Below are 24,947 nucleotides of genomic sequence, written 5' to 3'. Positions count from 1 at the left end.
ACTTTGCTTTTTAAACACGAATTCATTTAGGTTTAGCAGTTTTATTCCAAAATTCTTCGTGGCTTTCATGGTCACTAACTTCATTAAGGTATAAAGGTATGCATTGGTTTCAACTATACACACATTAATTCAATGCCCTCTATATTTATAATCATTTCAATGATTTGCCGAAAAACTGGAAAAAAAAATAATTTGAAATTAAATCTTAAGTTAGAAAAACAATCCGAATTGGAAAAAAAATTGAAAACATTTTCCATGTTCGCAACCAAATCTTGAATTATACATTTGGAGGAAGTGGTTTAAAATAAATTATAACACCCTGTAAACTTAATATTTTCCTAACTATTAAACTACAAAATAATATCAGCCTCTGTAGGAATGTCTTATCAATTCTAGAATATTTTTGTATTCCTTCTACTATCAAAAAAACGTTCATCGTTAATATTGCCTAAACCTACTCTGATATTTTTTTCTCTTTGTTCCCTTTTGGTGCTTCAAAAGTGTAGATGATCACTTGGAAGCAAAATTAAAAGAAGGAAGGATTTTCCATGATCTATTTATATTTTTCTCTTGTGTATTCATCTACATCTTTTTCTGTACTTGTGTCTAAATTCATATAAAATATTTTTGTTCACTTTAGTTACAAATGGTGACACTCAGTCTTTTTTACTCATGGTGCCACCTCATCATCCTACATGGATTTAGGTTTTGATAATCCATTTCGGGTTGTCCTTTTCCATTGTTCATTAGGTGGGAGACAGAAAAATGGCTTTGGCCGGGAATAAGAAAATACAATAAAAATTATTATGTATAGAAGTCAATCTCGCTGAATACAATCGTATTCAATATCCAATGACCAAGAAGAATGAGTGTGTATTTAAAAAAAAAAGTATAAAATGTTGATTAAGGGGGAGAAGTTGTATCATAAACTAATTAAATGCGCCATTTGCAACATATATATGTTATGGCTAGATTTACATCTCAACGATCGTGGTTTGTTTTTAATAGTTACTAGGTGGGAACCGCGCGATGCGCGGTTTATTATTTTTTGTTGTCAATATAAAATATTTGCTATTTTATTATGGAAAATCATTGATATAAACATATCAAGAATTATATATTGATATATATAGAAAAGAAAAAGATGAATGAATATATTAGAAAATTATTCCTTATATTTTATTAATTTATAATTATATATTTTTTTTAAATTTTATTTTTTAATATCCAATCACTTATTTCTTCTGTGTCAAACAATCTGTTATATAGAATTCTTCTGTGTCAAACAATCTCCTATATAGAAGAGACATACCAAAATAATATGAGTATAAATTAATTTGTAAATTAAATATGTGGGTTTAAATTACTTGGAGTAATTGCAATGAAAATATTTGATGTTGTCTTGAAAGCCAGTTACACATAATACGTATTATCAACTTTATGTACAATCCAAAACATCATATGGCATATAAAAAAACAGATAATGAAATAGAGAAAAATCATTAATACAACAAAAAAAACCAACTAAACATAACGTCTCAAGAGATAGAGTGTATCCGGTTTTTGGGAGGTTTGATCTGACCCTTGGTGTTATGCGACTTTTCCATCGAAAATAAACCTTCAAAATTTCTTTGGAAGTAGATTATATTGTATATTATCCTGAGGTAGATGTCAATGGTATGATATATCTCGTCTTCGATAACCGTGTATTGTTCAAAAATGAGTTCAACAAATCAGGTTAGATATAGTGAGACTTCCTTTCCGGTTTTCAAGTACATAATACGTATTATCAACTTTATGTACAATCCAAAACATCATATGGCATATAAAAAAACAGATAATGAAATAGAGAAAAATCATTAATACAACAAAAAAAACCAACTAAACATAACGTCTCAAGAGATAGAGTGTATCCGGTTTTTGGGAGGTTTGATCTGACAGTAATTTAAACCCACATATTTAATTTACAAATTAATTTATACTCATATTATTTTGGTATGTCTCTTCTATATAGGAGATTGTTTGACACAGAAGAATTCTATATAACAGATTGTTTGACACAGAAGAAATAAGTGATTGGATATTAAAAAATAAAATTTAAAAAAAATATATAATTATAAATTAATAAAATATAAGGAATAATTTTCTAATATATTCATTCATCTTTTTCTTTTCTATATATATCAATATATAATTCTTGATATGTTTATATCAATGATTTTCCATAATAAAATAGCAAATATTTTATATTGACAACAAAAAATAATAAACCGCGCATCGCGCGGTTCCCACCTAGTAATACAAAAATAATAACGTTTTGACCCGGAAAATCTCATAGGTGAGATTATTTATTGAACGTGCTATACGGGACATTTCATGAGAAACTAGATGTCGTAAATACTTATAATTAATATACATATATATATATATATATATTGTAATACATGTTCGGCCCATGATTCATTGATTTGAAATAACATATTGTCCTATCTTTTGATTTTCTTTTTTGTGCTATATAAAAGATGGTAGCATGCGTATTGATGTATGTATTGTTTTCCATGTGTTAGTTGATTTATATTTGGAATTTAGAAGGAGAGAAGAGAGAAAAGTCAAAGACTCAAAGGTGGTGAGGAGAAGATTGGGCGTGCAAATGGTCACAAATCAAAGTGGTTCAGATTATGCGATGGTAACATCATATCTAACGTGTCTGAAATTACAATCTCCGCTCTCTCTTTGACCGGTCAATCTCTCTCCCCCCTCGGTTTGCATCTTTGAATGAACATTTCTTTGGGTTAATTTCATATGAGCAAATGAAGAATCCCGAGGGGAAGAATTCTTTTGGCATATTCCATGCGTTGGAATTTCGGTACTTTGCTTAGTGACACGTATTACATGATTTTTATGAAGAAAAATTGGATGATTGTGTTTTTTTTGTACATAATATTATTTGGTTTTCAGTATGGTAGTGCCAAAAAAAATGGATGCATCATATCAATATATATATTATTTATAATATGTTTAGAAACTATATAATAACGCATCGTGACTTATTCATTACCGAGATTGGAGTTGAAGGGAAGTGAAAATGACTCATGTAGTTTTCCACGTGCAGCTTACCTAATCCACCGGGAGTCTTACACAATGGATGCCCGAGATTTCTTCATCTACTGAATAACAACAGTGAAAACAATATTATATATATATATAATATTACCTTATATGCCACGAATTCATATACTGAATAAAATATAATATTAGATTTCCCGAGTTAGGTTGCATTTTGACACGAGCCACGGATTTCTTACTATTATACCATTCGATATAATTCCGCATTTATTAGAGCGTTAGATGCAATATGCGTAACAATATCGAGTTATTCGATTGATCAAATTACAGAAATCGTCATACATCCATACGATTGAATAATGAAACTAATCAATTTGGTTACATACATAGAAAATTTGGCACCTCCTCCTCTCAAGGTGAAGAGACGGCCTCGATGGCACTCCCGAGTGGCCAAGCAGCTTCCACGGCAAAATCTCCATACTTCACTTGCTTCACTAACGTTATCTTCTGTGATGGCTCCAACCCTGTTTAAACCCGGTACCCCCGGAAAAAAAAAACGGAACCGTCGTTATATAGATTCGTTTAACGAATAACTCGAAAAGGGCGGTTTGGCTTTACCGAATCCGTCAACGAGAAGAGTGTATTGGTAAACCAGATCCATACACAAGTACGGGAGGTTATCTTCTTCCACACGTGGAAACTTCGATTTCCCGTCTTCCATCTTCGTATTACAAGCCCGTTTTGCGGCTTTCTCGAAATCCGAGGGTCGAACTTTAGCCACGGGTTGATTACCTTCGATGAATCCAGCCTGAATGACCGAGTTTTTACTCTCGGATTAGTTAATAATGAACCGAACAAGCAGGGGTTTTTTTCTTGCAAGAATTTGATGTTTATTGTTAATTACCTCATAAGCTCGGTCGAAGAAAAACGAAGCGATGAAAAGATTCCGTTGGCCATCGCCTCCGCCGCCGTTCCATATGCCGCCGAATGTGCATCTCATGTGTGTGCAGAGGGAATCGTTCACTTTGAGAGCGTTAAGGGCGACCCTTCGGCACTCATCGAGACTTGCACCAGATGGAGAGGCAGTAGCCTTGTGATTTTGTCCTCCATACTTGTAGGTACCTAAAATGATATCCTCCCTAAGTTTAGATGGGAAAAAAAAATCTCATACGAAGAACTTTTCCAACTTATCTAAACTCGAGAGGATAGAGGACTGAGGCAGGCCTAATTAGGCTTCTCATATCGGAAATATGACAAAATTTGTGATTTTCGAGCTTTACTGACAAAATGGATAGAAAAGAATGTCGCATTTTATGATAGAACAACAACAGTCTCACTTACCATCATAGCCTGCCAAGATACAGGGGTTGTTCGAATCTTCAGAAACTTTCAAGATCTCTGCTCGGGCTGCCAGTAATCCATAATGCAAGTAACTGTAGTCAAGAGGCCGATTCATATGACGTTAAAAAGGTGAGGATGAAAACCAGATTCATGGATGCCATGTAAGAAAAACCAAAAGATCGAATAGGTATTGCTCAAGAAAACCCAATTTGAAGAAATATGAAATCATATGTCAGTGAAACAGATGACTAACCTGTGAACATAGAGGTAATATGTTTCACCCTTCAGATACATTTCCCTGACATATTCATCCTCTCCATCTAGAGGCTTTGGTGCAGTTGCAGCATCTTCCTTCGATATAGCGTAGGCCATTTGAACGGAACCCCCACCAAGATCGACCACTCCAACTGTGTTTGAGTACTTCTTTCCTAAATTCCTTAACAAATAGTTGATCGTCACCTGTAAAGTAAAAGACATTAGGAAAAAATTGTTGTTTTTTATAACCGGCTAGATTTTCGATCAAGTCCAAACCAGATCTTAAGAGGTCCAAAACTTGAGATTAAACGATCTTCTGACAGCCCAGACTTTGAACTACCACAACGTCATAGCGAAACTTAGTTCTTGATCAAAGTTAACCGAAGACTTAAGGTCAGTCTGTCTCCAGGATCTTACTACTCAGGATGGATATAAAACGATTGCAAGCATAGACCAAACGCCTTAAGAACAACAAGATAAATGCAAGACACATACAATGCACACATGAAAAACAGACATAAACAACTTTAGCCATACTTCCCAGGACAGGAAAACATGGCCTAATGTCAGACACTAGCAAATGGGTTCAGAGTTATTACAAAAAAAAAACTTAAAAAATCACAGTGACCTAAAGCAGCTTTAAAAGGCCTAAATCAACAAAATTTGAGGTATGCAAGTTCTTGAAAGTACATACCCACTGATACGATCCTTCCTGAGTACCATCCAGAACAGTGACTGCATTAGCCTCACTTTTCAGAGTGCTTCTCTCTTTCAGGAGATCCCTAACCTTATAAACAAAATCAATACAGTGTATAAGTGCTAGGTGAATGGGCGCTTCAGCAAGGAAAACGTATGGGAAGAAAGTTACCGCTTGCAGAATATTCTCAGATGCTTCATGACCCAAAGTTCTCAACCCTGCAGTTGCCTAGACATGATATAACAAAAAACATCATAAATGATTCACATAGGAAAGGAAAACATAAGCTGTAGCTCGGATTGTCACCATGTTAAGGAAGGAGAAAAAGTCACAATTCAGTTTCCCTACCCCAACTCTGACAGGAGTCTTGCGACGCAACTCACGGGGAACAGAAGCTTCTGCTTTGTCAAGAAGAGACATCAAAGAATTTGCTGCTTGTTGGGGATCATTGGCATATGCACTCAAGCCCGGTTTTAGCTGAAACAAGATAAGAGAAAATAACTTCAGAACCAAAACGTTGGCTAGTGAAAAGGATCCATAAAAGTGCACAAACAAGTGATCTAAGCACCTAAAATATAACAGAGCAAGAAACTAAAATATGGTTGCCTCAATGGTGTAAGCTTCCTTTTGCTTTCCCAGAAGCACAGCGTTTAAATGAATTGTGGACCTTTGGAAGCTAGGATATGCATTTCCAAATCTGAATCACGTCGGAATGTTGCAAGCCCAACCATTGGACCAGGATCAAAGATAAAAAAGATTGCAGAAACGATAACCATTTGACAGCATATTCTTCCTTCTCTTTCTCAAAACGATAAACATTCTACAACCCATTACTTCGAGGCTCATCCCATCAGCGATTCCAATAAAAACCGAATTTCAAATCACATTTGGGAAAACTAAAATCAGATTAACTTATTTAAACAAATGTATCACAGCAACAAACTGTATCAAGTGATCCAAGCATCATACGATCTATCAAGAAACAAGAAGTGAAAGCAAATAAAACTTCTAACGCCACACCTGGCTTCCATTTCGGATGCGGTGATAGCTAAGCATGAATTCCAATTTGATAGACTATCAGAGAGAGAGAGAGGGAAGTAAAGAAGAAACGCATTACCTGAAGGAAGAGCTCAAGTTCATTGCCCATAGGAACAAGATCCAAATTCTGATCGAAGCAGTACACATGCACGCGGCTTCCAGAACTCCCCGCATCGAAGATCACGGCGTAATTCCTCGGACCCCTCGAACTCGGTACGAGCTTGCCGCTATTAGCCTCGTACTCCTTAATAACCGCGGCGGAAGCCGATCTCCCGGGCATCAGAAGAAGAACGAGAGAGATCAGGACAAGAGGAACCGAAAAAAGCAGAATAAGACCGCGATGGCGCTGGATCTTGTCGGCGAGGGGTTCATGCCGTCGCTTAGCCGTCATCTTACCGCCGTCGATGGAGAGGAGGCCCTGGTGAGACTCGGAGGTAGGAGAATGGCTACCGGATGAACCAATAGCCGGACCGGACTCCAGGAGCTCGGGGGAGGAGAAAGAGCGGTACCGGATCTGGCCGTTGCCGGTGGCGGAGGACGCCGTCGTAGTTTTCAAGGACTGCGGCGGATCCTGTAACGGCTCCAGATCGGCGATCGATTGCAATGTGCGGCTACAACCGCCTGATAGAATCGATTCTGGTTCTGCTCCAGACTCGAATTGTGAATCTGAGAGCGAGAGAGGGAGAGAGGACGACGAGATCTTCGTGTGGAGTTGGGATATTTCGCATGGAAATATAAGGGATATGATGATGTTTTAAAAATATTTCTTTTTTATTTTTAAGTTACCTTCTCTATTTAATTGAGACATTTAGTACGTATGACCTAAAGAATGTACGTTGGAACAAAACCGATTTATATTTAAAAAATTAAAAATTTAATTATTTATATAGAATTTTTACATGATTCAGATATTTAAATAAAAGTTTTATAAAAAATGGATATTTATATTAGATTTTTCTTTTTATATAATATATGTATTTTCAAAATAAAAAAGAATTTAAAGATTACTAAAAACAAAAATAAATCCAAAAAATAACTGAAGAAACGACCGAAATTTAAGATATATAAAAAAAAATGCTTAAAAATTTCTGAACTAATAATTTGGGATAATATATAGATGCACCTATTTATTAATAAAACCTGTATTTTTGAACATAATAATTTTTAAATTTGCTTAAGAGTTTCAGCCTATACCACTAATTAACCAAATTAAAGTTTAGTAATTATTATATTCAAAAATATAATAAAAAATGAAATTTCGACAATAAATAAAAGCATGTGTATTTTTACCATGTACAAATGCCAATACCTAAAACGTTTGGAGTAGAAAACAAATAAATATCTTTGCCCAAAGACATTTGGAAACGCCAAACGATCATCATCAAGGAATCTAATTGAATTCAGAGAACTATTATCAGAATCTATTGCTCCATGTGATGAACTTGATTTATAAGAATCCCAATCGTAACACAGACCAACATACTTTGAATCCATTCAAATCGGTACCAACAAAAGAATCATCATGCATCGGTTCTTCAAATGTAGAGCATCATCAATGTCAATGATTCTCAAAGATTCAAAGCTCGAAAGCGGATGGTAATCCAAAAAAACACATTGCGTTCACTCCAACAGTAAGATCTCAACGGTAACTCTTCTGGAAACGAGCACGAGCACCGCGTCCGCCGAACTTCTTCGGCTCGCATCTCCTCGGATCAGCCACAAGCAATGTCCTATCGTACCTCACCAGGATGTCCTTCACCTCCTTCTTCGACTGCTCGTCGACGTACTTCTGGTAGAACGCCACGAGGGCCTTCGCTATGCTCTGACGGATCGCGTATATCTGAGAGGTGTGACCACCGCCCTTGACGCGGATCCTCATATCGACTCCGGCGAAACGGTGTCGTCCGAGGAGGAGTATGGGCTCGAACGCCTTGAACCGGAGGATCTCTGGCTGAATCAGCTCGATCGGACAACCGTTGATCTTTATCAGACCGGATCCGCGTTTGCAGTAGGTGACGGCGACGGCCGTCTTCTTGCGGCCGAAGCATTGAACAGATTCCACTGCCGGTTGTGTCGCCATGGCTGCGAAAACGAGGATGGATGAGACGGCCAAAAACCCTAAAAGCGTCAGAAGTGAAGTTGAGCGAATTTGGGGATTTTATAGCAAGGCTCAAGAGATGCTAGGGTTTCTCTTTACCAAAACGCACCGTTTCACCACTCTTTTTTTCAATTGAGTAAATTGGGAAAATACATTTATATCAATATTTTGGCAGAAAATTGAAAAACTAGAAAGAAAAAAAAGACCGATTATTAAAAAAATATTTTTAAAAAATTAACGAAAACAAATCAACTTTTCTAAATTGGCACATCCAATATGCATAAAAAATCGTAGTATTTTTTTTTAAAATAGAATTTTTATCACAATTTAAAAAAGTTGCATTTTTGTCAGTAATTGGAAAATAGTTCAAATTTCTTTTCATATTTTCAAAACTTTTGATGATTTTTTTTTCTGTGTGCGAAAAATTAAATATTTTTACCAATAATTGATCTGAAGAAAGCACGAACTATGCAAATGTCGGCGTCCGACCAAAACAACGTTTTATCAAATCTCGAAACTTGGCTGTGGTCAAAAGACTTACATATAAGACAAAGTAATGAAATAAATGTCATCATCATCCTTGCGTCTCTATCACCAATCAAACAGACAACGATCCATACCTCTTCGGTCCAATGTCACTCTACTCTCACCATATACCAAATCGCCTTTTTTTTTTCAGTATGCTAAGTTACTAACGCCTCACAGGCAACTGAACTGACCATTGAACTTTCCCATTAACTCTTTACCAGGCAGACAACGATCCAGTAGGAACCCATTAACAACTCCCTTGTTCATATGTCGGCTGCAAGGAAGTTTTGAGGCAGAGAGACCTACCAAAATTTACCAAAAAAAAGGTTTCTTTTTTTGTCAAAATGTCATATTTCTCAAAAATTGTGCCTTTGGGAGGAAGAATTAGAGAGGGGCATGTAGGCTTTTACCTTCTCTCCTAGTTTGAAGGGTGGGAGACCCTTGTAAGGGCATGTGCTGCATCTGAAAGCATCCCCCAGCCCGCACTGTGCGTAAATCGACCGATAAAAATCTTATTTCTTACGACATCAATCCGCAAATGTGAAAAAAGATGACATAAACCAAGATGCATAAACGAGATTTGGTGATTCTTACGCTGCCGCACGCTGATTGAGGATTCTCTAGCTGATCCTCAGTGAGATCCAGCTTCTCTGCTTTCTCCTCCATCTCCGCCCTACCACACGTGCAGTTCTTGCAAGCTTTTCTGTTGCTTGCAACTTCACAATCACCAACTGCCCAACAAAAAACCAAAAAAGAAGAAGAAGAAGAAACCCGATAAATCTTTTCATAGAGGTGATGGTTAGCAAAGATAAGAAGAGTGGGATTCACTTGTTGTTTATAGTTTACCAGAAGGGAGTTGAGGTTTCTTCAGATCTTCCTCTGTCAATAGAGAATCTTCATCTATAAGATCCGAGTCATCGTCTACATTAACCTTCAAGAGATTTTTCACGGGCTTCTTGATAGAAAACGATGAACCAATCTTCCAAGATGGTTTTTTTGCCTTGATCTGCATACGGAAAACATTATAATTCAGTTATAGGGATCACAGCATCTCTTGCGATAAAGAGGCTATAGTTCCATCATGCTTGAGGTCATGCCAGGAATTAAGGTAGAACCTCGAACGCGAATACAGACTTCTTTCTTCTACAAGTGCCTCGAGGTCGATTGTAGTGACAGATATTTACAAAAGGGCTCTTTTGATTCACATGAGCAGAAGTAAATGGCAAAAATCTTGAAAGAACAGAGAAAAGATAAGACAAGTAGGATTACTCACCCCAAAAGACAAGTTGAACTTAGACAAGGCAATGGATTTCAAGTCAAGAGATTGTGGTAAAATAAAACCAGCCAAAAGCATGCTTCGCTGAAGAACCTGTAATGAAGAGTCCATGAGATGTCCACTTGTAAAAACAAGAAATAAGTGAAAAGAAACACCATTTATATTTGACCAACTATGCAACACAAACCTGCTCGGTTTCCCCAACTTGAGGATCCAAGTTCTTGCATACAATAACAGTGCCGCCAGGTTTCAGCATTCTTGAGATCTCACCATACAATTTATCATTAGGAAATGCAGATGATTTTGAGATTGATAAAACAATGTCCACGGAAGAAGAATCCAAAGGAAGCTGATCTGCAGATAGATCGACAACTCAACATTACAAGGCAAGCCCAATATTCGAGCTTACGAAAAAATTCAGCCATAAACCTTAAAGCCTGGTTAATATCCCTTTCAGAACACATACTACACCTCCCCGATTTGTATCCATGCAAGCCACAAGATTCAACCATGATCTCAAGATTTCCATTCTGTAGTATAGTCTACTTCCAAATGCTCGACCGGGAAAGGTGGGATCAGACCAATAAAACTCCTATCAAGGATGCATCTTCTCCACCAAAATCCAGAAAGTTAATAATTGGAACGAAAACTGAAAACCGAGGATTCGAGATATACTTAGGGTGGAAGCTTGAGTGATGATCAGAGGATCACATCGTTCGACCCCCTTATCTTGAAGCTCTTTCAATATGCTTAGAACAGAGCTAACAGGCAATAAAAGATCGTCCGTGACGGCTAAAACAGAAGTTCGAGTCCCAGCCGAATCCTACAAAACAAAAGCCGAACAAGAATCAGCACACTTTATTGCATAAAGAGATATGTTGCTCCAAGCGTTGTCGGGAATCAGCAGGGAGAATCAATGAAGCTCTAAGAGAACATCCAAATCCCCCTGTCGTCATTAACACAAAAGCTAACAACTTGATTTCAGGGAGAGAGAAAAAATCCTCGAAATCGAGTCAATTTTTTTCACAGCCTAGACAAAACGGATCGAAATGAAATTCCATCGAGATTTTCTGTGGCATCGGAACGAATTCTAACAAGATACAGAGAGTAAATTCGCGCAGTTCAAACTCCATTTCTTAAGATCTCAAAGGATCGATCCGGAAGAAAATCCGGAGAAAAACGTGAAATTTGACCAAAAAAATTTGAACTCACCATGTCGGGAATCTCTGCAAAACCTCTCCAGACACCCCCTGTGATTCTCGCAATCATGCACTATTGTAATGCATATATATGTATATTTGTTTGTATGCGTATATTTACGCCGACTCATCCTATTGTGGGGGGATTATTCTATGCGTCGCGGCACACAGTAACATCAGATGAAAGCTAATGGGTGGACAGGTGGCATGACGTAGCACGTGGGTAGGTGGACGCGTGACACTGTATCACGTGATACATGCGACAACATGCGGGGTTTTAACCCTAATAACCTACTTGGGTCGCAGCAATTTCAGGGTACACCACCGAAAAAAAAAAAAAATTGCGACCTTATTACGACTAATATATAACTAATATACAACTAAAATAAGAGTAGTTTATTAGTCGTAATAAGTTGTATATTAGTTATATATTAGTCGTAATAAGGTCGCAAAATTTTTTTTTTTTTTCGGTGGTGTACACTGAAATTGCTGCGACCCAAGTGGGTTATTTGAGTAATATTCTCACAACATGCCCGCCTTCATTTCTTTCCTTTCCCTCTTTCTCTTCTATTCGATCATAACCGTTTTCATATCGAATTCGATTTTATTACAAAAAAAAATTATTCGGTTCGATTTGATTATTCGATTAATAACCAAATAGTCACACCTAATGAGATTAGATAAAGCTCTTAATTATTACACAATCTCAAGCTTGGAAACATTTTTTTTTGTTTCGAATACAAACAAGAGAAAAAAAAAAATCGTGAATGAAAGATAGGTCAGAGGGAGGAATCAAGGGCCATGACGGTGGAAAGGTTCATAGGGTTCATATAGTTGATCGAGCCGGTGAAGATCTGGCGGACGATGATGCGATTAGCCTTCTCCGACGGATGGAACGCGTCCCAAAACACGTTCAGATCTCTGTTCCGACATAGATTCGATACGAACGTACATAGTCCCATTCCGTTGTACGGTCCTTGTCCGCAACATGCCACTTTCGACGTCACAAACCCTGCATACACACGATGCACGCATAACCCGTTGATAGTTATATATTGATACAAGTGAATAAAAAAGGAAGGAGATCATATATTACAACCATAAGCTTGGGGATTGCTCAAGAAATCCATCTGCATTTGGTGTGTATTCGCTGCAATAAACACGTTTCTCCCGATCTTTGTGTTCAACCCATTTAGCATCCGAACCAGCTGCGGATTGTATAGAGAGGCCGCTCGTTGGAGCGTGGCCGAGCATTCCCCGTCCCTCGATCCGCTATTCGCCAGCTCGGCCGGGGCGCACCCCAATGGCCCCGTTCCCGTTACTAAAACTCGACACACTCCTAGCGAATACAATCTCTACACATGTATACGTAAAAATGTACATATCATAAACTCTATAATTATGTAAACTCTGATCCATAATCACCGATCTATAATGTTATAACGTTTTAATTACCCATAGGATTTTCTTATACTCGGAGATAAGGAGTTTGACGTAATCAGGGAGGGCGAACTGACGAGATCGGGCCGAGTAGGGCACTAAGAAGTAGTTGTTGACGAAATCGTTGCCACCGACAGTGATCAGAACCAGCGATTGGCTCACGAGACGCCGCGTTTGCGTTTGCCCTATTAGGCGGCCGACTCGCGTTTGGTATTCCTCGAAGTTGTCAAGTTGCTCGTACATCCTTATAATGTTCAGCTGCATATACGCCGTGCGTGCGTGTACCAAAACCAAACTGGTTAATAACCGGAATAACCACAACATATCGAACCGGGTTTACCCCTATCGCTTTGTATTGATTGTTGTTCCTCTTTCTATAAATCTAAGTTGGCTATGGTTTAATTATACAAAATGTACGTACGAATTGAAAACCGGTGTCGTTGAGAATTCCGATTCCGGCGGAGGCAAAATTGGCGCCGTTAAGCAGTCTCCGGCCTCTTAGCTCCGGGCTTAGGTACGGCAACGGCGGCTCTTCATTCCCCATCTCCTGGCCTGAAAAATTTTCATCCTTTATCACTATATACAACATATACGTGCATGTACAAGTGAAGATTATCAAGTAAATTTATGAAAGACATGAGAATGTGATGAATCAAGAAGAATATGATGAAGAAATCATGAAAGAGTCATGAATCTATCGATCGGTACATGGACATGTATAAATAGATTAAAGTTTGTTTGGACCACTCTCAGACATAATGTGTCGCTATCCCTTAATTACAATAATTAAACCTGATTAAACCCTCTAATCCTTGCACATATTTGTATACATCTCTCCAAAATATGCATAACGCTAATTAATTAATGTTAAAAAAACACCCTTTTACTAACATAAAAGGCAACAAAGAGTCGGTTTAGGAAACGGAACGTAACTGATGAGATCGGGAAGGTTGAGGCCATTAGAGAATCGTCCGGTGGGCCGACGCGTCGGAAAATCGATTCCGTACGGAGGGGAATCCGCACGAGCCGTGGTCACCAAGTAGTTGTTGTTACCGCTGTCGACCAACGAGTCGCCGAACACGAAAAACGCACGTGCCTCCGTCACCCGGCCGAACATCATCGATACCAAAACCAAAAACGCAAGAAACATTCTCGTAACCGAAAGCTCGAATCTTGCTGTCGGAATCGCCATAACGTTAACCATTTTCCCTTTCTCCTTAAATTCTGGGAATGTCTAATGTGAGAGTGACGAAAGAATGAATGAACTTATATCATTTTTTTGCATTTTTTGTTTTCATGTGAATTTTTATGAAATTGTTTTGGACTACCCGTGACCATTGCAACAACCCAAAGTGTACATTTTCTTTGTCATCTTCGTTTAAATGATACAAAAATGTAATTAATTTACTTCTCTTTCCCCCTTTTGTAATGCAATTTTAAAATGCCACCTGTATCCAGCACTAGTTTCACAAGAAGTTACCAGAAAGTTTTTTTTTTTTTGGTGAAAACCCTAAAAGTATCATAAGCCAACGAAAACTCACATGAGACCTGTTTTTGGTTATAAAGAGAACAAATTGGAATTTATATTCCATATAGGAATTCAAGTCATAATTAAGATGTCTGTTTTTTATAATCTGACTTTTGGTTACCCAATTCAATGCACGACCAAATTTTTAGCGTTATTCATCATTCATCAAACACATGCGTTTTACGGTGTAAAAGCAGCATCTTTTTTTTTTGGGTGGGGGGCTTTTTGACCGTCTGTAAAGTTTGAGGCCTGAAATAAAGATAGAAAAGATTCAGAGGACTAATGTGACGGTTACATTTTTTTTTTTTTTTTTTTTGAGGAGTTAAAAGTGAAAATTGGTTAACTTTGGATAAGAAAAGAACAAAACAAGATGAAGGAAATCACGTGTTTCTCTCAATTAAATGACATGATACCTTTTTCACATGATTTCGTTTCCATAGGAGAAGCTTCAGTTTGGTAGAGAGGGTCTCGCGAGGAAGAAAACGACGTCGTCTTCGGTTTAACACAATAGCAAAACATAGTGATAGTATAATGCGTTTTTCCGATAATAGAAAAAAGACTTTTTTATATAAAAAAAAAAATGGCATAACGCAACTCCAAATTCAATCTGAACTTGTAAAATCTTTATTTGCTTATTTATTTTGATTTATGCGTTGTTCCATTAAATACGGAACGAAATATCCTCTTTACATTTTTTTTTATTAGGTTTAATTTTGCCATTTATCACTACACTGGTGTTCCATGTATGTAAAAAACATCTTATACTATGGAGAAATTAAAGTTATGAATTTATAACCTGTAATCTGATGATAACATTCTAAAACTTGACCTAAATAACGTTCAACTATCCATATGAGCTTTATTAATTTATTTAATTCCAGTTAATATTTTTATTGTTCGGGTCGAAGGGAAACCGACTCTACGAGTCCGAGCAATTTCAGACAAGCCTACGTGTCTGCCACGTAGACCGTCAAAACTGCCATGTCATCAAGCGCAAGACACGCTTACGACGCATTGCGAGATTTATTTATTGTTTTTTATTTATCAAATTTTTATGTCGAATTGGTACATAGAATTAGATCTTTTGGATTTGTATTTAGTTAAGCATTTTTGTTTTGAAAAAAAATTATATGATTATTTCAAATCTATTTCAATCTAGTTTAATTGTAACTGGGTTATTGTTAAAAATTAAAATAGTAATTTTTAAAAATTGTTCTGTTTTATATATTAATTAATTAGCTGAAAATATAATAATTAATTATATATTAAATTAAATTTAATCTAATTATATATTATACATGTTATTTATTTTATTTTCTGTATATCCAAACCCGGCCATTGTAATTACTACTACCTAATATTCTAATTATATTGTACCATAAGAAGAATCTAAAGTTTGGGATTCGCAAAGAGTCTGACATTTTTTTAAATACATTTTGACCGTCGAGAATAGAAGCTTAATTAACCTTATTACTATGAATATTATAATCCTATCTAATCCTCCGATTCTTATAAAATTCATGTTTATTTAATTTTATTATACTTTCTTTAAAATACTTAGTCAAATTTGAACACATGGAGAAGAGTTTTCTTGCAGCACGCATCAAGGGATGCTTGCTAGTTGTCTATTTTCAAAAAAAATCAAAATATGTACTTACGTACGTACCTATACATACACCATATATGCACTTACATGCATTATATGTATACGTATATGTATATGTGATGCGTGGTTGTTAAAAATAGAAAATAATATGGAAGAGACATAAAAAGAAATTAAGGGAGGTAGATGAAAACATTGAAGGAGTGCAATAAAAGTGAAGATAGTTTAGTTGGGTAGGTCTGTTTTTGTTTTAATACGCTTTGCCTCCATTTCTTATGCTTTAAATAATAATAATAATAATAATAATAATAATAATAATAATAATAATAATAATAATAATAATAAATTGTTTTCCTTATGTATTCTAATTAATATTACATATACATTGACAATCACGGACACTGCTATATATCAAGAAACTCTTTTTCATCAACCATTGGCTAACCTCCAATTGCATATACATATACATATACATATACACACACACATGTTGACATCTACCATATTTATATATATTGTATTAAAATAATAAAGTGGGTGTATATGAAACCGATGCAGGGCAATGATGATCTTGATCTTCTTCTTGAAATTAAGTCTCTGCACGTTTGCTTTTGCTCCTCCCCATTTCTGTATTTAACTTCATAATTTCCTCTCCACCCACCTCTCTTCTTCCCCATTTAACTCTCACACAGAAAGAGAGAGAGAGAGAGGTCACTTTCCTCTGCTCATTTTCCCGCGCCCACACTCAATTCATCCCAAGGAGGATCAAGATTTGGGGATTACTAATATTATATCTTTCTTGGTTTCTTGGTTTCTTGATCTCCTTTTCCATTTCTTGAAATGGTCCAATCTCTCTCTGAAGTGTTTTTGTCCTCTTTTGATCTCTCTGTCTACTGAATGAGATACAACCCCTCAAAAAGATGGAAGGTTTTGCAGCAAAGACAAGGCCGATTTATAGTAATAACGTCATCCGACTGGTTCATCGTCTTGACCTTCTTCTCCTTCTCCTTCTCCTAAGCCTCTTCCAGAATCAGAAGGTCAGCTGTGTCTCCCCCTTGGACTACACGAAGTACAGGCAAGTTAGCAGTTTGAGACTTGAGAGGATTCACAAGCACTTGAACAACATCAACAAGCCTCCTGTTTTAACCATTCAGGTACATTTGATTATATATATATATGTGTGTGTGTGTGTCTAAATGTATGCATACTGTTTTGCTTCCATGCGTATATATACAACTCATCACATTTTACAAAAAATAAAAATAAATCCCATGCATACATACATATGCATGCATAAGCGGTTATTTCCCTGTTCCATATGAACTGTGTATATTTATGCGTGTTTTTATATTTTTTGCTGAAATGCGTGTAAATATGCGTTCAACAGAAGGTGAAGATAAAAATATACATTGTGATATATATATATATATATATATATATATATATATACGTGTGTATTCATGTGTACATGCATGTGAGTTTGTCTATGCGTGTGTGTTTGTGTATTGGCTGGCCTAATCAATAACGTTAATTAATTTAGTCCGATATTATTCTCCTATATTATGTACATATGTAAAATGTATTCATGTACTTGCTTTGACGAATTTATCGTGCATATATATATATATATATATATAAATCTTTGAACTATTGACATATGATTGTTTGGATCTACATTTTAAATTCGTTTTACTCAATTCAAGACCTAGCTTTTCGACCTAATTTGCGACTGTACGTTACATATATATGTGTGTGTGTGTATAGATGCCTTAATCCATTTACCAAATTTGTTTCATTGGATAAGGTAATATAATTATCATTTGTGTTTAAAATAAAAACTATATATATATATATGTGATTTGGGTTGTGAAAATAATTAAATTGGTGCAGAGTCCAGATGGAGACATTGTAGATTGTGTGCATAAGAGAAAGCAACCTGCTTTGGATCACCCACTCTTGAAGAACCACAAGATTCAGGTTCCAATCTCTCACTAAGCAGCATTAATTAGCCTATGCACATCCCCATAATTTAATTAAATAAATAATAATACAATTATATGCCCAGCGAAATTTCATCATAGCTTCATATTTATGCAATATAATTATTAAAAGTCTTTTTCATTGTTTTTTTTTTTTTTGGTAAAAAAATGTGATAAATACGTAGAAAGCGCCGTCGAAAATGCCGAAGATGAGAGGCGACGTTGGAGGAGGAGCTAACGTAGCGGAAGGTGCATGGCAAATGTGGCACGTGAACGGCACGAGGTGCCCTAAGGGTACCGTTCCCATACGACGCAGTACACTACATGATGTCCTCAGAGCCAATTCTTTGTTTGACTTTGGCAAAAAGACCAGGAGAGTTGACCTCAATCGACGGTCAGAAGCGCCCGACGTCATCGGCAATAATGGGCATGAGGTATGTGCGCATTATATATATTTGTATGTATGTATATTTATGTATATTATTCAGATGTGTGTACAATCGTAATCCTTCATTGAAATATGGACCGATTCAACTGATTCCAATGTTTGTCCCGTAAAAAAAAATCGTAATAAATTAAAAAAAACATACGCATTTAATAGCTTTTAATATACGGTCTCATCTGTTTATCAAATCTTGAAAAGATGGGATATTTATTTAAAAAAATACAATATTAAAAGGCGTATAGTCTACTACCAGCTCATATACAACGATTATAATATATAATTATATATGTATTATAGTAATAATTACCAATATATAATCAACAACATAATTTTTGGCAATCAGCCATATATTTATATGTAGATGTATATGGACGTATACGTGTTGGTTATGATGGAATATATTCCTTATTGTACCTAAATTTCTGTATATCATAACAAAGAATATATATATATATATATATATATATATTAAATACAACTATTATTTAATAGTTCCAAGAAAATTTAATTTCAAAGGAATTAATGGGTGTGGGGAAATTATAGCATGCGATCGCGTATACGGGAACGTCGGGTGAGATATACGGAGCGAAGGCGACGATTAACGTGTGGGACCCATCGATACAGCAAATGAATGAGTTCAGTCTCTCCCAGATTTGGCTCCTGTCGGGATCTTTCGACGGCTCCGATCTCAACAGTATTGAAGCTGGTTGGCAGGTAAACCCTCCTTCTTTTACTTTGTTTACTATTTAGCCTCGATAAATTGATTTTGCAGGGAACCCCCCGAAATTAGGGTTTGTTTAAGCAATTTTTTTTTTAAAAAAAAATTAATGATTTATGAAAATGAGATAGATTTAAATGTTTTGCCTAAAGTTTTGATTATTCTACTAGTCAGGTCAGTCCGGAGCTGTATGGTGACAGCAAGCCCAGATTGTTCACTTATTGGACGGTATGCTTATTTCATTTTCCTATTTATTTATTTTGTTTATTATGATATATTTTTGTTTATTGTAAAACCTATTATGACTATTTATAAATGAAGCACACACACATGTGTACACATATAGGTGAAAAATCTAAGGAAACAAATTAATGCATAATTTATGCCCATATTTAGACGTTTAAATTTAATGATTTTATATTAATTATTTTATTTGCTGAATTATCTATCGAATAACATTGTTTCAACTTTCATCAAACAATTTTTTTTTTTTAAATTTCCAAATAATATGATATTTTAAAAATTAAATGCATTGGCACTAGAAATCTAAGCAGGTAGAGGATATTCATCAAATGAGGGTTGGTGTGGCATTCATTTGTTGCATTAATAAACTATAATCAATTGAGCCCAATAAACTTATAAACATATCCTCATGCATGCCTGTCGTAATTTGAAATATATTTTTGTAATTTTTATATTACAAGAATTAAATTGCCTACTCTATATTGATTAATTAATCTTGTCTATAGTAACGTTTTAAATTTTAAATGAATATCTATGATAATGTTTTTTTCATCAGAGTGATTCATATGAAGCAACAGGATGCTACAATCTTCTATGTTCTGGATTTATCCAAACAAATAACAGAATTGCCATTGGAGCTGCCATTTCTCCTGTCTCTACCTTCAAAGGCAGCCAATTCGACATCACCATCCTCATTTGGAAGGTACATATGATATATACATATATATAACAGATAGATACACATATACACTTTATAATAAGAATCTGAAAATAAAAAGAAACCCACTAATAGTTTTATATTTCTTTCTCTTTGTTTACTAAAAAAAAAAACAATGAAGGATCCAAAGCAAGGGAACTGGTGGTTGGGATTGGGAGACAAGACATTGGTAGGGTACTGGCCATCGGAGATATTCACGAGCTTATCCGACCACTCAACGATGGTCGAGTGGGGCGGAGAGGTCGTCAACTCTCGCCTCTCCGGCCGGCACACGTCCACTCAGATGGGCTCCGGCCACTTCCCGGACGACGGCTTTGCCAAAGCCTCTTACTTTCGCAACCTCGAGATCGTGGATTCCGACAACAACCTCGTCCCTGCCCGAGACGTCCAGACTTTGGCCGATAACTCCGGCTGTTACAACATCCAGAGCTTCCACAGTAACGAGTGGGGCACTTATTTTTACTATGGTGGACCTGGTTTTAGTCCTAGGTGTACTTGAACGAAAAAAATATGATTCGGGTTTGATTTTATTTTGTTTATTTTCGTGTGGTGTGTGTGTTTTTGGATATCGTCGTGATGGTTCAAATGTATGTAGCTTATTGGTTGAAGAGTTGAAATGTAGGGGCCAATGTCTATTTTTCTATAATTAAGGGTGGTCAAATTTAAGATTGCGTTTGTCCACTGTCTTAGTTCGCGATTATATGATATTAGAAAGAAAAAAAAAAGATCAGATATTTCCAAAAATACTTCGTAGGAAATGTGAGCAAAAGTTCAATAATAAAACCCTGAAATTTCCAAGTCGTCGTCGATTGGAATTTACAAACGATCATCATCGTCATCATCAACTTGCATCACAAGTTAAAACAAGTCGCAAAAAATTTATTACAAAGACCTCTCCGGTCAACAACACGCTATATGCACGAAATTAATCACTCATTTAGATTTATCTATTGAGGGTTACAGATAATCATAATCATAATCATAATAATAATGTTAGATTATGTAGAGATTTGAAAATTTCTGAATAAATAGAGGCAACCATCCTTTGGAGGATAAGAGAGTAGCACACACTTCTAAGTTCTTCAAATGATCATATCTTTCAGAATATTCAAAGGTGAGCCTTTACCCATTTCTTGGTTTCGACTTGAGACCTTTGTCCTTGGAAAATTCTTCGGCTGTCTCTATCAGCTCCTTGAAGCGTTAGGGCCAATGCATGTCCTGAGATGAACCTGCAACAGAGAATTTTCAGACATAAGAAGAAGATGGGATCTTTCTTGGCTTATATAATGGCTTATAGAGCACAAGGTGAGAGAGATCAACGTACCAAATACACCAAATTCCTTTAACTACATTTCGGTTTGCTTACTAATGGCTTCTTCACCTGTTCTTGTTCTTCTCTTTCTCATAATGGGTTTTCTCGGGGCGGTTTTCTGTGTTTCTTCCCCTGCAGAGACCAATACCCTAAACCCGGGGCAGATGCTCAGAGACTGGGAGCAACTGATTTCTCCAAGCGGAATCTTCAGGCTCGGGTTCTTTACCCCCGAGAAAACACCCAGCTCCTTACTCGGGCCGGCTGGTCCTCGGTATATTGGTATCTGGTTTGACAGAATACAGATAAACCCGGTATGGGTTGGCAATCCAATGAACCCGGTTATCGATTCCTCTGGTGCTTTAACCATTGGTCCAGATGGAATTCTTAAGATCACACAAGCGAACGGTTCTCCCATCATGGTGAACCCAAAACCCCAGCTTTCTTTGGCTGGAAATGTGTCAGCCACTTTACTTGATTCTGGGAACTTTATCGTCAGAGAGGTTGGAGCAGGTGGAGTTCCAGGCCGTGTTCTGTGGCAGAGCTTCGATTATCCCAGCAACGTGCTGCTTCCCGGGATGAAGATTGGGTTTAACTTGAAAACCGGAAAGGAAGTCTCAGTTAAATCTTGGATATGTAACCAAGTCCCTTCCCCAGGAGCATTCAGGCTTGGTCTGGATCCATCTGGCGCAGATCAGTTACTCATATGGCGCCGCAATGAAGTCTACTGGTCCAGCGGAATCTGGAAGAATGGAACTTCTTCCCATCTAAACCTGGAATTATCCCGGGAATACATTGATTATGAGTTCAAATTCCATTCAGACAAGTATGATAGATACTTCACTTACTTTATCAAGGACACAAACCAGTCAGTTCTGTCCAGGTGGTACTTGGATACTCTCGGCCAGGTAACAGTGAACAATGTGATCAGCAGCAATGGGAGCACTCACTGGATTCTTGAAAGCAGCGAAACATGCAGAACAGGTTTGAAGAATGCATCAGCACTCTGCATTTCGGAGAAACCAACGGCTTGTAGGAAGGGCTCGGAGTATTTTGAGCCAAAAAGAGGATACATGCTACAAGAATTAGGTAAAAACGACCTCAGTTATTACGATGGTAATTCAAGCCTGGATCTTAGCGATTGCCATGCTAGCTGCTGGAGAAACTGTTCTTGCATTGCCTTCCAAACCTTTTCTGGCGGCTTTGGATGCCAATTCTGGCCAAAGGGATCAAAGTTCACTCCTGAGGAGACGTCTGACCAATTAACTTATGTTCTCGATTCTGCAAAGCTCTGAGCTTTACCTATGGTACCATGAGATTGTCTCAAGAACTCCATATACTATTGCGCAAGAGAAAATCTGATGACATGTACAACTTATGTTCTCGATTCTGCAAAGCTCTGAGCTTTACCTATGGTACCGTGAGATTGTCTCAAGAACTCCATATACTATTGCGCAAGTGAAAATCTGATGACATGTACGCTAAAACTTATTATAGAAACATGATGACCAATACCAATAAAGAGCTAAGAGATACACTGCTATTATTCCATAGTTACCGCATTCTTTCTTCACCCATCTCGCATCAAAATCAATCACCCGGTTACCAACATCTGAGCCATAAGTTCATCTGGGATTCCAAGAACGACCAAACAGTGAGTTTGCAGGTGAAGTGTCCTGAGGGCCACAAAGTAAACGAGACAACAAGATGATCTCATTAGATTTTCCACTTACCTCGTGGAGTATGTAATGCGTGCATTGACCAGGTCTGCTCACATCCAAACAAACTCAGGTTGTCTTGTTAGACACAGACACATCCAAGCAGGACCATTTTTCTAATGGTTCCACCATTCAACGAGTCTCCATGAATGATCTTTCAGTTCCGCTCACATGGAGGATTTCACTTCATTCTGAATCTGGCTGTATTCTTTCCAGGTGTTCATATTCCTCAGTCTAAAAGACGAACATGAAATATATCCATATGGATTTGCATACGCATACATACGTGTCTTCGGCACAGATCTATATGGCCATTATGTAAGTATTATATGCATATGCAAACGTATATACTAATACGCACATGCCGAATATATAAATACGAAGAAACAAACAGAACCAGAGGTGGGCTACACGAATCAATGCGCAACTTTATGACGTACCTTCACAGAAAACTCAGTCAAACACTGTTAGAACCAAAAAACACATGCAATATACAACTGTGAGATAGGTTCAGAGAAAGATATAAAAGATGTGGGTGTCCTCTTTCTTCCAGGCATGAGATTTGATGTAAAAGGTTAAAAACTTACTGTAAAACCAATGAAACTGTACATATATCCACAATGGCAGAGCAGTAGCACATGCAAGCTGCAATAAAAAATGCTTGATCTTCTATGATCTTGCAGGATCAGAACAAAACAAGAAAATTCCAAGATGGCACAAAGTGTGAAAGGGGATATGAAATAAAATAAGAAGACAAAAAAGGGGTCCATGTGCTTGTCTTGATGTAGGTGGACTTATCATCAAAGCCTTGCTCAATAATGTAAATAAGCCTTCTCTCTTTCCTAGAATTCTGATTAAAAATCAAAATCAAAACGTATAATATTATCTCCTGCTCGTATGAATATCTGAAAAAGCTGAGAGCTTAATGCAAGTGTTTATATTTATCGACTATGTCCCTTTTCGGTCAAAGTCTTCTCATGATCCTAAACTGAATCAGCTTGTCTCAATCACCTATTATCCATTTACAGAAAAGAAAGTGCAGACTTTAGTTATGTCCCGTCCCGTTATATACACACACACACACGCGGGGGCATTCAAGCCAACTACTTTGTACTTAACTAAATAAATACTATATCAACTCACCTTCTCCCTCCCTTGCTCTCCTTCTCTGTTTCTCTCTGTTCTCTCTATTGCATGGCAACAGCATCAAAGTCACCTGATTCATCTTCCAATATGAATATCGTCATCGAAAGAAATCCGCCGAAATCAAGGTTATCAGAACTAGGAATCACATCATGGCCTAAGTATTCAAAATGCATATGTCACGTTCCTAACACTAAAATGCATATTCTCTTTCTCTTTTTTCCCTTCATTCTTACTGGTTATAACAGAGTATTATTCCTGATGAATCCCCTCATAAGTAGATGGGGCTGTCCACCTGGAAAATATGCACCGAGATTTGAAGCAAGACAGACATGCTACCTGCTCTGCGGAAAGGTGAAGGTTTATCCAAAAGGGTCATCAGAATTTGTAGAGTTTGAGACAGGCGACCTTGTGAGTTGTGACCATCCCCAAGGGCCTTAGCTGCACTTGGGATGTATTAGTTTCCACTGACAAACATTACAAGATTGAATCTCCATCTTCTCCATAAGTTTTTGTTTTTTTCTTCGTGATCTAATCTTGGGTAGTCTTCTTAACCATGAACATGAAACTTTATTCAGACAACAGACTATGGGGGGGGGGGGGGG

At 36.9% G+C, this 24,947-nt stretch overlaps 7 protein-coding genes across 20 annotated transcripts in view; 2 read left to right on the top strand and 5 right to left on the bottom strand.

The window, feature by feature from the left end:
• Positions 1-3,318: 3,318 nt before the first annotated feature.
• On the bottom strand, positions 3,319-7,122 carry LOC104802855 (apyrase 2-like). Its single transcript, XM_010526660.2, has 9 exons — positions 6,477-7,122; positions 5,708-5,836; positions 5,531-5,587; positions 5,357-5,449; positions 4,661-4,866; positions 4,408-4,499; positions 3,971-4,188; positions 3,685-3,874; positions 3,319-3,590 (listed from the first exon to the last, which is right to left on the bottom strand). Exons 1-9 carry the CDS (start codon positions 6,786-6,788, stop codon positions 3,478-3,480), a joined length of 1,410 nt encoding a protein of 469 aa, XP_010524962.1. The 5' UTR covers positions 6,789-7,122; the 3' UTR covers positions 3,319-3,477.
• A 709-nt stretch (positions 7,123-7,831) lies between these two features.
• LOC104802854 (40S ribosomal protein S16-1-like) lies at positions 7,832-8,573 on the bottom strand. Its single transcript, XM_010526659.2, has one exon. The coding sequence runs from the start codon at positions 8,475-8,477 to the stop codon at positions 8,037-8,039; it is 441 nt and encodes a 146-aa protein (XP_010524961.1). The 5' UTR covers positions 8,478-8,573; the 3' UTR covers positions 7,832-8,036.
• A 389-nt stretch (positions 8,574-8,962) lies between these two features.
• LOC104802853 (anamorsin homolog) lies at positions 8,963-11,614 on the bottom strand. Its single transcript, XM_010526657.1, has 8 exons — positions 11,512-11,614; positions 10,975-11,122; positions 10,487-10,653; positions 10,297-10,392; positions 9,870-10,029; positions 9,618-9,754; positions 9,434-9,508; positions 8,963-9,325 (listed from the first exon to the last, which is right to left on the bottom strand). Exons 1-8 carry the CDS (start codon positions 11,566-11,568, stop codon positions 9,287-9,289), a joined length of 879 nt encoding a protein of 292 aa, XP_010524959.1. The 5' UTR covers positions 11,569-11,614; the 3' UTR covers positions 8,963-9,286.
• A 530-nt stretch (positions 11,615-12,144) lies between these two features.
• LOC104802852 (GDSL esterase/lipase At5g18430) lies at positions 12,145-14,235 on the bottom strand. Its single transcript, XM_010526656.1, has 5 exons — positions 13,872-14,235; positions 13,360-13,490; positions 12,954-13,196; positions 12,598-12,853; positions 12,145-12,510 (listed from the first exon to the last, which is right to left on the bottom strand). Exons 1-5 carry the CDS (start codon positions 14,140-14,142, stop codon positions 12,278-12,280), a joined length of 1,134 nt encoding a protein of 377 aa, XP_010524958.1. The 5' UTR covers positions 14,143-14,235; the 3' UTR covers positions 12,145-12,277.
• Positions 14,236-16,628: 2,393 nt separating this feature from the next.
• On the top strand, positions 16,629-20,847 carry LOC104802851. Its single transcript, XM_010526655.2, has 7 exons — positions 16,629-17,223; positions 17,960-18,046; positions 18,234-18,482; positions 19,037-19,207; positions 19,386-19,439; positions 20,011-20,157; positions 20,294-20,847. The coding sequence occupies exons 1-7, from the start codon at positions 16,990-16,992 to the stop codon at positions 20,669-20,671; spliced, it is 1,320 nt and encodes a 439-aa protein (XP_010524957.1). The 5' UTR covers positions 16,629-16,989; the 3' UTR covers positions 20,672-20,847.
• A 649-nt stretch (positions 20,848-21,496) lies between these two features.
• LOC104803113 (G-type lectin S-receptor-like serine/threonine-protein kinase CES101) lies at positions 21,497-22,795 on the top strand. The gene has a single exon (XM_010526989.2). It carries the CDS (start codon positions 21,541-21,543, stop codon positions 22,774-22,776), a length of 1,236 nt encoding a protein of 411 aa, XP_010525291.1. The 5' UTR covers positions 21,497-21,540; the 3' UTR covers positions 22,777-22,795.
• Positions 22,601-24,947, bottom strand: part of LOC104802849 — a 5,390-nt gene continuing 3,043 nt past the window's right edge. Inside the window, exons 3-7 of one of the 14 annotated variants that reach the window (XR_002023723.1) lie at positions 24,682-24,783; positions 24,343-24,415; positions 23,215-24,049; positions 22,784-23,110; positions 22,601-22,697 (exon numbers count right to left, since the gene is read on the bottom strand). The gene's annotated coding sequence lies outside the window, so the exon portion shown is untranslated. Of the gene's footprint in view, positions 22,698-22,783; positions 23,111-23,214; positions 24,784-24,947 lie in introns of all 14 variants that reach the window. The other 13 variants (XR_002023727.1, XR_002023720.1, XR_002023728.1 and 10 more) reach the window with 13 other exon arrangements.

This window comes from Tarenaya hassleriana, unplaced genomic scaffold (assembly GCF_000463585.1).
Source record: "Tarenaya hassleriana unplaced genomic scaffold, ASM46358v1 Cleome8, whole genome shotgun sequence".
NCBI lineage: Eukaryota > Viridiplantae > Streptophyta > Magnoliopsida > Brassicales > Cleomaceae > Tarenaya > Tarenaya hassleriana.
This window is presented reverse-complemented; position numbering and strand designations above follow the sequence as displayed.

What these genes read in the sequence shown, in the direction of transcription:
- LOC104802855 (XM_010526660.2), bottom strand. Translation starts at nt 6,788, where the DNA reads ATGACGGCTAAGCGACGGCATGAACCCCTCGCCGACAAGATCCAGCGC. An exon ending in TCTTCGACCGAGCTTATGAG is followed by an intron (nt 3,875 to 3,970) that starts GTAATTAACAAT and finishes TCGGTCATTCAG; the next exon opens with GCTGGATTCATCGAAGGTAA. An exon ending in TCTTCTCGTTGACGGATTCG is followed by an intron (nt 3,591 to 3,684) that starts GTAAAGCCAAAC and finishes GGGTTTAAACAG; the next exon opens with GGTTGGAGCCATCACAGAAG.
- LOC104802854 (XM_010526659.2), bottom strand. Translation starts at nt 8,477, where the DNA reads ATGGCGACACAACCGGCAGTGGAATCTGTTCAATGCTTCGGCCGCAAG.
- LOC104802853 (XM_010526657.1), bottom strand. Translation starts at nt 11,568, where the DNA reads ATGATTGCGAGAATCACAGGGGGTGTCTGGAGAGGTTTTGCAGAGATT. An exon ending in CTCAATCAGCGTGCGGCAGC is followed by an intron (nt 9,509 to 9,617) that starts GTAAGAATCACC and finishes ATTTACGCACAG; the next exon opens with TGCGGGCTGGGGGATGCTTT. An exon ending in CCTTCAAACTAGGAGAGAAG is followed by an intron (nt 9,326 to 9,433) that starts GTAAAAGCCTAC and finishes AAATTTTGGTAG; the next exon opens with GTCTCTCTGCCTCAAAACTT.
- LOC104802852 (XM_010526656.1), bottom strand. Translation starts at nt 14,142, where the DNA reads ATGGTTAACGTTATGGCGATTCCGACAGCAAGATTCGAGCTTTCGGTT. An exon ending in CAACCTTCCCGATCTCATCA is followed by an intron (nt 13,491 to 13,871) that starts GTTACGTTCCGT and finishes AAAATTTTTCAG; the next exon opens with GCCAGGAGATGGGGAATGAA. An exon ending in AGTATAAGAAAATCCTATGG is followed by an intron (nt 12,854 to 12,953) that starts GTAATTAAAACG and finishes ATACATGTGTAG; the next exon opens with AGATTGTATTCGCTAGGAGT.
- LOC104802851 (XM_010526655.2), top strand. Translation starts at nt 16,990, where the DNA reads ATGGAAGGTTTTGCAGCAAAGACAAGGCCGATTTATAGTAATAACGTC. An exon ending in GTATTGAAGCTGGTTGGCAG is followed by an intron (nt 19,208 to 19,385) that starts GTAAACCCTCCT and finishes TCTACTAGTCAG; the next exon opens with GTCAGTCCGGAGCTGTATGG. An exon ending in TCACCATCCTCATTTGGAAG is followed by an intron (nt 20,158 to 20,293) that starts GTACATATGATA and finishes AAAACAATGAAG; the next exon opens with GATCCAAAGCAAGGGAACTG.
- LOC104803113 (XM_010526989.2), top strand. Translation starts at nt 21,541, where the DNA reads ATGGCTTCTTCACCTGTTCTTGTTCTTCTCTTTCTCATAATGGGTTTT.